The following is a 12,387-nucleotide window of genomic DNA, read 5'->3' on the forward strand; positions in this document are numbered from 1 at the left end:
TTCATTACTGTACTCATTTCCAATCCTCACTTTACTGACAGCATCTCTGTACATGGCTCGCACAGCTCTCACTAACCATTCTTCTATCCCAAGTTTCCTCATTGACCACCAGATAAGAGATCGGGGGACCCTGTCAAAGGCTTTCTCCATGTCAACGAAGGCCAGGTACAGAGGTTTATCCTTGGCTAAATATTTCTCCTGCAGCTGTCTCACTAGAAATATGGCATCAGTGGTGCTTTTACCTGGCACGAACCCAAACTGCATCTCATCTAAATTGATTCGCTCCCTAATTAGTTGGGCTATGACCCTCTCCGTAACTTTCATAACCTGATCTAACAGCTTGATGCCTCTGTAATTTTTGAAGTTTGATAAACAGTAATTTCAATAAAAAGTCAGTTAATGAAATGTTTGATAAAAGTCATGCCATGATTTCAAAGCTATGCTGTACTACAGAATATAAATGTACATTTTTAGCCAACACCATGTATATAAGATATCATCATCATCATCATCGTTTAACGTCCGCTTTCCATGCTAGCATGGGTTGGACGATTTGACTGAGGACTGGTGAAACCGGATGGCAACACCAGGCTCCAGTCTGATTTGGCAGAGTTTCTACAGCTGGATGCCCTTCCTAACGCCAACCACTCATATATATCCTTGTGGATATTTACATCTGTCTATGTATATATATAGTGTTGGTTAAAAATCTGTAGATGTATTCTGTACAACACAGAAATGAAACACAGTAATAATTCATAAATCCAATTAACTACCAACAATGTGTTACATATCCACATTGGTCAATCCAATTTACTTAAATTTCAGTAACTGTGGGTCTATAAGCAGTGTGTCTATGGTCAGTTAAAAAGGATATTCAGTTATTCATGATACCCAGTATAAGATTAAAACTAATCTGGATGTGCCTCTTTTTTCTTCACTAAGATACAGTGTATAAAGGAAAGGTGTTTACACCTGCATCTATAAAATGTTAGCTAAAAAGTCTATAAAAGTATTGGGTAGTACAATATATCAATAAAAAAAATTTGGAACACAATTGCAATTTTTTTTTCTGTAGTTAAGCAAAGCTGAATAATATTCATCCTCTATTTAACATCACCTTAGTTGTGACAAATACCAAGATTAGCAGATTAATCTGCTTCATAAAAAATGAGATAATTTTAATTGGATTAAAGGGAATAATTGCTGGATGTAATTCCTAATTCATGGACTATATTCGCTTCAATTTTTCCAGAAGCTTTAATTTGCAAAAAACAAACATGTTTCATTTTTCTAAATGCATTTATGTAATAGCTTTAGGAGCTACTGAATTTTGTCAAACAATCTTATTTTAGAATTCAGAATATATTTGGAATTATAATTTTAAATCAGTGGATTTCAACCATGTTTTGTCTACAGACCCCTATGATTCCTATTTTACTCTACTGGACCTCCATAGCCATTTGATGTATAAATAAAAAAAATCCTACTGTATTTTTATAATTAAATATCCTTAGGAATTGTATAAAAATTAAAAAATATTTTATGTATTGTAGCAGTTTTTTGTTGGCACTCTGTCGAGGGTTCCAGTTGATCTGATCAACGGAACAGCCTGCTCGTGAAATTAACGTGCAAGTGGCTGAGCACTCCACAGACACATGTACCCTTAACATAGTTCTCGGGGATATTCAGCATGACACAGTGTGACAAGGCTGACCCTTTGAATTACAAGCACAACAGAAACAGGAAGTAAGAGTGAGAGAAAGTTGTGGTGAAAGAGTACAGCAGGGTTCGCCACCATCCCCTGCCGGAGCCTCGTGGAGCTTTAGGTGTTTTCACTCAATAAACACTCACAACGCCCGGTCTGGGAATCGAAACCGCGATTCTATGACTGCGAGTCCACTGCCCTAACCACTGTAGCAGTATAACCAGTTTATATTGTGGATAAATTTTAACAAAATCTTATATGGACCTCAGTTGAGAACCAGTGTTTTAAATTAACCAAAATTTACTGAAAGCTTTAAGACAGATGATCTCTCTCTCTCTCTCTTGTGTCATGGCATATTTATGCCTTTGATGAATCATGACAGATGATGCCAACATTTAAAGTTTTGATTCAACAAACAGCATAAAGACCAATTTTTCAAAAACTAAAAAAAAAAAAAATATCATTGTGTAAGTATGAATCTAGAGGTAAATATTTAAAAAAAATATATTTTCCTGTGAATATTAATTTTCAATCATGCATATATTATTGATTTGCTGAAAGATTCTATAAACAAACTGACAGAACTCCTCTACTGACAAATGGTTTCACAATCAAGATTTCCTTAAATATATATATATATATATATATATAATATACAATCGTCAATTTCCCTTTGAGTCTAATGCCATCTTGTTACCTTTGTTAAACAAATCAAAATGAATAAAAGTACATTTGATATACTATTACATTTTAAATGACAGGTATCCATCTGACAGCAAGCCATAAACAACATGTGTCACTATGCCTGCAAAGGACTTTCTGCTAGATATAATGAAACCTGTAAAGGAAAGAGGGAAGTGATGGAGTGACCAGCAATCATATAGCAACCCTTCTAAATCCTGATGTTCCTGTCCATTGGATTTAGTATCAACAGAAAAGAGTATAAATAATAGGTAATGCTACCAGACAGTAGAAATTTATTAATTTGGATCAAAACAAAGCAGCTATATGAAATAGTGATGACCTAGTAAAGGAATAGACAGAACAGAATGAATCTAAAATAGGAAACTTGCTTTAACATATAATGTTCAATCCGTGTTTTCAAACAGAATTACACTAATGAATGTTATTTCATTATCAAAAAAAAAATTTTTTCATGAAATGTTTTTCTAATATCACTTGTAATAAAATCATAAATTTAAAAAAAAGAAATCCAAATACAATAAGAGTGAAATAATATCAATTATATTTGATAAAATGTCATTATTTCATGTTGAGAATAAAAAATATATAAACATTTTGAAGAGTGTTGAAATATATAGAGCATATTGATAACAAAAGTGAAGTATGAAATATAATATACCAACATACCCTTTAATTTTTGTTAACTTTTTCCCTCCCTTCTCCCCTGATACAGGAACTTCCCGTGAATCAGTGACCATCTGCTCATCAAGATCTTGTTGAGTACTTTTTAGAGATTTTTTAACATTTGCAACCTGAAAATGAAGCAAAGACACTTAGCAAATGAAAACAAATACAGTTTTAAATATACAACTTCCATGCTGCATACTTAAAAATAAAAGTAAATTAAAAATTAGACTAAGCATAGGTTTACTGTGTGATTAAGAAGTTTGCTTCCCATCCAGAAGGCTTCAGGTTCAGTTCTACTGCATGGCAGCTTGGACAAGTGTCTTCTACTCAAGTCTTAAGCTGACCAAAGCCTTGTTAATAGAAACGTATGTCTGTGTCTCTTAGTCTTGATATTGTATGATATGTGTAAACAAGACTCACTGTCTCACAAACAGTATTGCTTGTTTCCCAACCTTTCATGCAAACATGTCTGATCATGGGGAAAGATTATCTGGTCAATATAAAGATCCTCAACCGGGAACAAAAAAAAATTAACCAGCCTGGGGGGGTGTTAACAAGTATGTGGAAAACGAATATGAAAAAAAAAAATGTGTACTGACGACCCTGAGGGTGGGGAAGGGATTTTTGGAAAATTCACAAGATCCGATTTTTCCGTCATAACTTCTGGTAAAATGGATATATATTTATCTTACGGAATCCCACGTTTTTGGTTATGAAAGATCTGATTCTGAAAATTTTTTTTCAAAAAATTGCATTTTCAAAATTTAAATGAGGTGCCATCATAAGAAGCATTGGTGTAGGTGCTGGTGTCATGTAAAAGGAACTGATGCTGGTACCTCATAAAAAGGCACTGGTGATGGTACCATGTAAAAAGTATCCAGTACACTGTATAATGGTTGGCATTAAGCCAAAATCGACAATAGAACCTGATGCAGTTCCTGGCCTTGCCAGTTCCTGTCAAGCTATCCAACTCATGTCAACATGGATAACAGATGTTTGATGATGATGATGATGAAAAAATAAAAAGAGATTTTGCTACTTTGGTTATAAACCGATAGATAGGAGTAAATAGTTTGTAGAAAATGTAAATTCCATGTACAAAGCAGTTGATAATTTATATGTGACAGCTTATCAGAAGTGATATTCTTTGGCAGGAACATACTAATTTAAATGAAATAACTGCAATGAAGGGGATATAGTGATAAAAGTTGTAGTGTATTGCTTACTGAAAGGAAAATTGGGGGGGGGGGTCAAGGAGCACATACATAGTCAATACATTATACAGTAAATACAAAGGCCCTGCTAACTGAATTTTCATTTTGAGTGGGAAAAAGTTTTAGATATCTAACAATTATCTACTTAGTGAATTTGTGGGGAAAATATACATAAAATATGAATGCCTAAAATGTCAATAAATAGCTTCTCACTAACTTCATTTTCAATTTGGAGTTTTGTCTTTAATTTCTTCTCCTTAAGTTTATTGGCTTTGACTATTTGTGTTTCAATTCCCTTCAGCACAGCATCACAACTGTTACACCTGTAAATAAAATAGAAGCACTCATAGAAAAATGATTTAAAAGTTAAATGATTACAGACTTAAGATTACAAATGGTGAGAAAGCTGAGAAGAAATACCTATGTAAAGATAATAATTGCATCCCTTTTGCGGAACAGAAGTTAATTCTAGTGTATGATCAATAATAAAGAAATCTTATGTGAATCAATAGAATTGTTATTGCAATTTAGATCAAAATAAAAATAATAGGAATCAATAACTTTTTAATAAACTACTTATTAATAATGTTTTATTTAAAATCTTCAGTTTTTTTAAAATCTTAGTAAAGATAGGTTTCAAAATTAAATTTCTATTTTATGAAAGTTTGCACTGAATACTAGCTCAAGTATAATGCTGAGATGTCTTACCAAAATCAGCACTTTAATAAAGTCCTACAAGTCCTATACATACTAAACACATACAAAATAGTGATTTCCAGACACTTCAAAACACATGTCAACAATTTATATTTTTCTCTGCTTCTATTATTGTGATTGCAAATCAGAAGACTATAACAATAATCTATGTTAAATAGCTGAACAGGTTCAATTTATGGTTATACAATTTCACAACAAACAGTAGTAATATTATTCTTTCTATCATGCACAAAAAAAGAAAACACTTGTTAATGTCTGAGCTGTATTTCTGCAGAGATAGAACAAACATAAGGCTTTATAAACAATATCTGATAAAAAAAGGAATAAGGTAGTGAGCTTGCAGAATCATTACTGCACCAGGAAAGTGGCATTTCTTCTGACATTCTGAGTTCAAATGCTGCAAGGATCAACTTTGCCTTTCATCCATTTGGAATTGATATAAGTACCAGCTGAACACTAGGATTGACCTAATCAACTAACCCCTTCCCCAAAATTGCTGGCTTTGTGTCAAAATTAGAAATCAATATAAGAATATAAAAATTGATATTGTAACATTATATATGTAAGTCAAATGCATACATCACTACAACCAGCAATGAACTGGAAATAGGAAATATGTCTGACTATATGAGAGAGAGATATAAATTCAATGATTATCATACAGGCTAATGGCTGATTTGATTAGTTTTTTTTTATTGTCTTTGGTCACTAAGTGTTATTTCCGATTTGCTTCTATCTAGAAATCAAAGGACATGACAACTAATCCCTTCAAACTTTGCTTTTGTCACCTGTAATTTTCCATTATATTTCAGACAGATTCAGTGCTGAGTTACTGAAGAAGAAATACCATTATAGCAAATATTCTGCTCAATACCACAGATTTCCTTGTCAGTTGCTTGACCATAACCACTTGATCATGCCCCTTAGTGGCTGACAATATGTGCATCTCTGATCATGAGCAGGAGTAGTGGGGAGTATCATAGCCAAGCGTTAAGAGGGATTCTTTAGGGGTTTGAATAAATATCATAACAAAAGCAAAGTTTGAAGGAAATATTAGCCATTTTTTGTACTTTCTAGGGATAAGCAAATAGAAAATAACAGTTGAACCCAAGGACAAAAATCATGTTACACATGTGTTGATAATTAAGTGGATCTTTGAACTAATGGTAAATGACAAAGTATTTCATCCTTCTTTTACTCTACGTATACAGGGTTTTATCTGAATCAAGCAATCACAAATATATGGGAACATTTCAAAATTAAATGGCTTTTCTATCTCAAACAAAAATTATAACTGAATTGTATTTGAGTAATACATATTTTACTGTACACTGTTTGGTAATATGATGTTTACAAAATTAATATGATCGATAAAAGCATACCATTCTTGTAAAACAGAAATAATTTCTGGAATAGCTTCTGAACGAATATCTCGCCCAATAGCATAATCTACTTCAAGTTGTTTATTTTTTTGATCTAACTTCCCTTTGATGATGCCAGCATAAATAGCTTCAATAATTAAGTCCTGAAATTAAAGAAATTCATTATTAAAAAATACTGAAGAAATTTTAAAGATTGATATGAATATGTAATACATGACAAAAATGAAAAACTGAATATTTTAAAATCATCATCATCACTATCCTCATCATTTAACATCCATGTTTCATGCTGGCATAGGTTGGGTGATTTGACAGATTCCAAAGGGCCTAAGGACTGTATCATGCTCCAGTGTCTGCTTTGGCATGGTTTCTACAGCTAGATGCTCTTCCTAATGCCAACCCTTTTACTTTTTTCATGCCACTTGCAAGACTACAAATCCTGAGGGAGAACTTTACACTAGGAACTGAGGGTTTAAAGTATGAGAGGAGAACTAGTGCAGAGCATGTTTCTTGCTGTAGAAAAGATACATGACTACACAAATTTTAGAAGAGAGGGAGGAAGTGAATGGGTAGAAAGGGATAAAAATAGTGGTGATGAGGTGTCAGGGTAGACACTCAAGGCACGAAGTGAGTAGAAGTGAGTGGGATAAAGAGACTGGGACTCTGGGTGGGGTAAAAGTTGCAAGAGAGTATGGGGGAGTGAGAGATGGGGGAATGTGTAATGGTAGGGGAGGTAGGTGACCACTGTAAAAACTGGGAAGGTTTGAAGGGTGGATGTAGTGAATGACACATGAGTTAAGGGGATGGGGAGGAAGGAGATGACTGACATGCAGATCAGCAGAAAAGTAATGATAAGCGGCGAGCTGGCAGAAACGTTAGCGCGCTGGGGAAATGCTTAGCAGTATGTCGTCTGCTGTTACATTCTGAGTTCAAATTCCGCCGAGGTCAACTTTGCCTTTCATCCTTTTGGGGTTGATAAATTAAGTACCGGTTCGCGCACTGGGGTCGATGTAATCGACTTAATCCCTTTGTCTGTCCTTGTTTGTCCCCTCTATGTTTAGCCCCTTGTGGGCAATAAAGAAATAAGAAAAGTAATGATAATGCAGTAGACAGGAGAAGCTTGAGAGAGATGATATGTGGTTGTATAGGTTGCAGGAGAGATAGGGTGGAATGATTAATATAAGGTGTAGGTGGAGAGAACAGTATTAATGTATGAAGAATGGATAAGTGAAAATAAACAGCATCAAAGAAGAGCTGGAGTTAGAGAGATCATGGGTATGGAGGTATCATAAAACTTTGCCTTACATTTATAAACTTTGAGTTCAATTTCAGGAGAGTTTCGCACAAGGGTGTCTCCTCTATCTTAATTATTGCCCAATCTTTAAAAGCTACTACCAAAAAAAAATTCAGGATTAGTTGTCCATGAGGACATTTTGATATAGACAAGCTAGTATCAATGTGGAGTTAACCAAGGAATTAGGAGAAAAAAACCCCCTAAAATATGGGATAAACCCAATCTAAGTTACTTTTATAATGCAACAGAAATAATTATACAGTATAATGTTTAACAATGCAACAAAAAGATGATATTCATTATGCAAGAAATTTCATTAATTATGGAAGTCAGAGATAGAAAAAAAATACTTTTAAACTGGAAAATAAAATATCCATGAGCAGAGATGTAAAGAAACAAACTTATATTAATCTTACCTCCAAGTCTCTTAAATTAGGAAGGTCTAATTCCTTAGATAACAGAGTATATGGAATGCACTGGAATATAATGAAAATCAGTTAAAATGTTTAACCCATAAATATAAATTCATATATATTTTAATAGTTTTTTCTGCTGCCAATTATCTACAATTGCTGAAATAATATAGCCAAATGTAACCGGAAGTGATTGGGAGTATTATAAAAATTACTAAGAAATTTAAATTTTAGCATATAGTGTTTGAAAAATGCATTTGTTTAAACCTTCAGCATTCAGATTACTCTGTCAAATGTAATGCTTATTTATTCACATTGCTTTGAATTAATCATCCATTATTTCATAGCTTCAAGATTTTGATGAAGTAATTGTTTATTTTAAGAATGATAATGTAGGGTGGGTGCAAGAGGCCAGATCTGGCTGGTTTGAAAGTAAAACTGGTAGAATATTTGGGTCAGATACGGCTAGTTTAAATGCTAAAGAATGAAACTACAAATTTTCTTGATTCTAAGATTAAAACAATTACACACAGGATTAGAGATACTTCATTGGAGGTTATATTTGTTGAATCAATTAAAAAAAAAATTGTCTGGATATTTATTTGTTTAAAATAACCAGATTAAATATATGTAATTATTGAAAAGATTCACTTATGATGTTTTTAGCCTTTAGCATTTAACTTTCTGTTGAAGGTAATGCTTATTCATTCATATTGTTTTGAATTAATTGTGCATTATGTTGTAGCTTTGAAATTTTGAAGATGTGATAATCTATTTTTAGAATGACATTGCAGGGTAGGTGTGAGAGGCTGGATTTGGCCAGTTTCAACATAAAACATGGTAGAATATTTGGGCTGGATATGGCCAGTTTAAAGGCTGAAGAGTTACAGCTCTAACACAGCACAGTTTGACATCAGACACTAACATTTCTCATAGACATCAAACTGAAAATGAATACTTCCTGAGAATTTTGACCAATTTATAATATTATAAGTAGCTAAGAACATAGAACATTATAATCATTTATAACTGATCATAAAAAGTTTCAAATAAATAGTCCATTAAGAATATTTCTGATCTTGAGCCAATGAGACACTCTCTACATGGTACATGGTCATTCAGCCTACTAGAAATACTAAACAAATTGCCCTCAAATCACACCCTGCTATCTTCAAAAAGTACAGACACATTAATCAATGATGGTCCTAGCTGGAATATGTTAGATCACAAGTATGCAGGACCAGGAATGACTTAGGTGAAACAACAAGATATTTTGGACTTTAAAGCAAGATAGATTACTCTCTTCGATTAACTCTAACATAAAATAGATTACTCCACTTATGATACACACATACTACACAATACTAAAATCTACAGGGAAAACTTGACAGACATTGACTTACTTTCTGTTTAGTTGCTATAGATACCAGTGTAAGATGTCGTAATTTAAGCAATTGAAAATTTGTTATCTCTGGTAGTTTATCTTTTTGTTCTGTAAAAAAAAAAAGAATTAACCAGTGGTAACAAGTAAAATAATTAATCCCTGTTATAACAAATCAGATGAGAAGTTTAGTAGCTGGCAAAAAAAAAATGCAATATTTTAAGGTTAAAATATATGGAATGCACTGAAATATAATGAAAATCAGTTAAAACGTTTTACCCATAAATATAAATACATATATATTTTAATAGTTTTTCCTGCTGCCAATTATCTACATTTGCTGAAGTAATATAGCCAAATGTAACCAGAAGTGAATGGGAGTATTATAAAAATTACTAAGAAATTTAAATTTTAGCATATAGTGCTTGAAAAATGCATTTGTTTAAACCTTCAGCATTCAGATTACTCTGTCAAGTGAAATATAATACATTGCTTTGAATTAATTGTGCATTATCTTGTAACTTCAATATTTTGATGATGTGATTGTTTATTTTTAGAATGACACTGAAGGGTATATGTGAGAGGCCAGATCTGGTCAGTTTAAACATATACTAGGTTGAATATTTGAGCCAGATACAGGCAGTTTAAATGATATAGGGTGATATAGATAAGTAAAAACAGATGGATAAATGTATGCTTATCCCCAACCATTTGATTCATTTACTGTTTTATGTCTCATCAAATTTGATTATAATGATATATCATCATCATCAACATTAAACATCTGTAATCCATGCTGGCATGGGTTGTACGGTTTGACAGAAGCTAGCAAGGTCAAGAGCCACACTAGGTTCCATAGCCTGTTTTGGCATGGTTTCTACAGCTGAATGCTCCTCTACCTAATGCCAACCACTTTACTGAATGTACTGGGTGCATTTTACATGGCACTAGCATGCAGCACTGATTTCTCAATGCACCAAGTGTGCATCATCTCCATCTTGCTGTAAAATAAATATACTATGTAAAATGCATAATTTTACTTTCTAATATTTCATGGATCAAAAACAAATACCAGTTTGGTGCCTTCAGTGAATACTGCCAAATGAAAGGAATTCAAAAGAACAATCATACTATGTTGTCCACTGCACACATTAACAAGAAACCTGTTCAGATCTTAGGCAGAGGAGTCCATTTGCAAAATATATTGCAGTCTTCATCCAATGTTGGTACAACCAGCAATAAGCCTGCAACTTGTTCTGGAAGGTACAGAGTGAAAACAAAGGATGTGTGTCCCAGGACTCCAAAGTGAAATGTCACAACCCTTATGGGTAAAGAGGAAGAATAAACAGAGGTGGTCAAATGCTACTGGCTAGACATAGTCAGTGACTCCTCTACAAGGTTCTGTTGCTCTGGTATCAATTTTAATATTTCAAAACTCAAAATATCATTTGAAGGTAGCAAAGCTGGCAGATATGTTAAAGCACTGGAAAAAAATGCCTTGTGATATTTCTACTGATTCATTATATTCTGAATTCAAATTCCACCAAGGTTAACTTTGCCATTCTGCTTTTTGAAGTCGATAAAATAACAGTTGCTAGTCTTGTGCAAAAATTTGAAACCAATATTTCAAAACTCAGAACAAATTAGTTTATTATTATCCATTTTATTGAGTTTTAGGTATTTATATAGTTTTTTACCAGCCACAAATTATGAAAAAGAAAACAAATTTTTTTCACTATTGTAAAAAGTGTCTCTAAGTGATCTCTTGAGTTGCTAAAAATAGCAGCTAAATTCTCTCCAACCACACTTCACTGGCTTTAAAAAAATGAAGGATACATTACATAATGTATTTCTAGATATACAAAAGTAAAATAGGATAGTCAGGCTAGAAACCTTTGATCATAGGTCTGCTCAAATAGATTTCATCAGGGACTAAACAAGTTCAATTTAATATTCCTAAATGAAGGTTGACTTGTTTTCTTAAATGTCTAATGAAATCTTTAGAATATTAACAGTACAATTAACTATTATTATCTCCAGGCTTATAGCAGTATATAATGTTGGAAGTGTCAACATTAATGAAATGTTTTAATTTACTAAACCACAGAAGAACGTAACAAAAACATAGCCAGTAATGGTTAGAAAAGCATTATTTTAAAGGAATATTGAATTGACATCTAATTAAAACAAGACAAAAAAACCAACTGCAAATTAAACTGATTCTAATGTTGTGGTTATGAAATATGAAAAGAGATAAAGCACAAATAGATTTTAACAGATTTTGCTTTTACATACAGTTAAAAGCAGTTTTACAGATAGATTATCATCATCATTATCATCGTCGTTTAACGTCCGCTTTCCATGCTAGCATGGGTTGGATGATTTGACTGAGGACTGGTGGACCAGGAGGCAACACCAGGCTCCAATCTGATTTGGCAGAGTTTCTACAGCTGGATGCCCTTCCTAACGCCAACCACTCCGAGAGTGTAGTGGGCGCTTTTACATGCCGCCAGCATGAGGACCAGTCAGGCGGTACTGGCAACGGCCATGCTCGAAATGGTGTATTTGACGTGCCTCCTGCACAGGAGCCAGTCCATCGGCACAAGTGCCAGGAAGGCGACGTTGGTAATGATCACGCTGGTGCTATTTACATACCACCGGCATGGAAGCCAGATTTAACCCTTTTACTATGGAAAGCGGATATATCCAGTCAAAATTTCATTATCCTACCCTTAATTGCACAAAGTAGTTTGAAATCTTTTACCGTTATATTTTTTACTAGTTTCAATTATTAGACTGTGGCCATTTTGGGGAACCGCCTTGAAAAATTTTTAATTGAATTGAATCAACCCCAAGACTAATTTTCGGATCTTTTTTAAAACGGGGGCCACATTTTTCATTAACGAA

General features: G+C 33.4%; 1 protein-coding gene across 4 annotated transcripts in view; it reads right to left on the reverse strand.

Moving 5' to 3' along the window:
• LOC106870224 (COP9 signalosome complex subunit 7b) overlaps positions 1-12,387 on the reverse strand; it is a 28,030-nt gene that overhangs the window by 4,945 nt on the left and 10,698 nt on the right. For 3 of the 4 annotated variants that reach the window (XM_014916238.2, XM_052967203.1, XM_014916237.2), the window contains 5 exons: positions 9,503-9,591; positions 8,103-8,162; positions 6,393-6,535; positions 4,511-4,616; positions 3,080-3,204 (listed from right to left, as the gene is read on the reverse strand). In XM_014916238.2, coding sequence (XP_014771724.1) covers positions 3,080-3,204; positions 4,511-4,616; positions 6,393-6,535; positions 8,103-8,162; positions 9,503-9,591 — 523 coding nt within the window. Of the gene's footprint in view, positions 1-2,453; positions 2,547-3,079; positions 3,205-4,510; positions 4,617-6,392; positions 6,536-8,102; positions 8,163-9,502; positions 9,592-12,387 lie in introns of those variants that run through there. The other variant, XM_052967201.1, reaches the window with a different exon arrangement.

The sequence above is a fragment of the Octopus bimaculoides genome, chromosome 4 (assembly GCF_001194135.2).
Source record: "Octopus bimaculoides isolate UCB-OBI-ISO-001 chromosome 4, ASM119413v2, whole genome shotgun sequence".
In the NCBI taxonomy this organism is placed as follows: domain Eukaryota; kingdom Metazoa; phylum Mollusca; class Cephalopoda; order Octopoda; family Octopodidae; genus Octopus; species Octopus bimaculoides.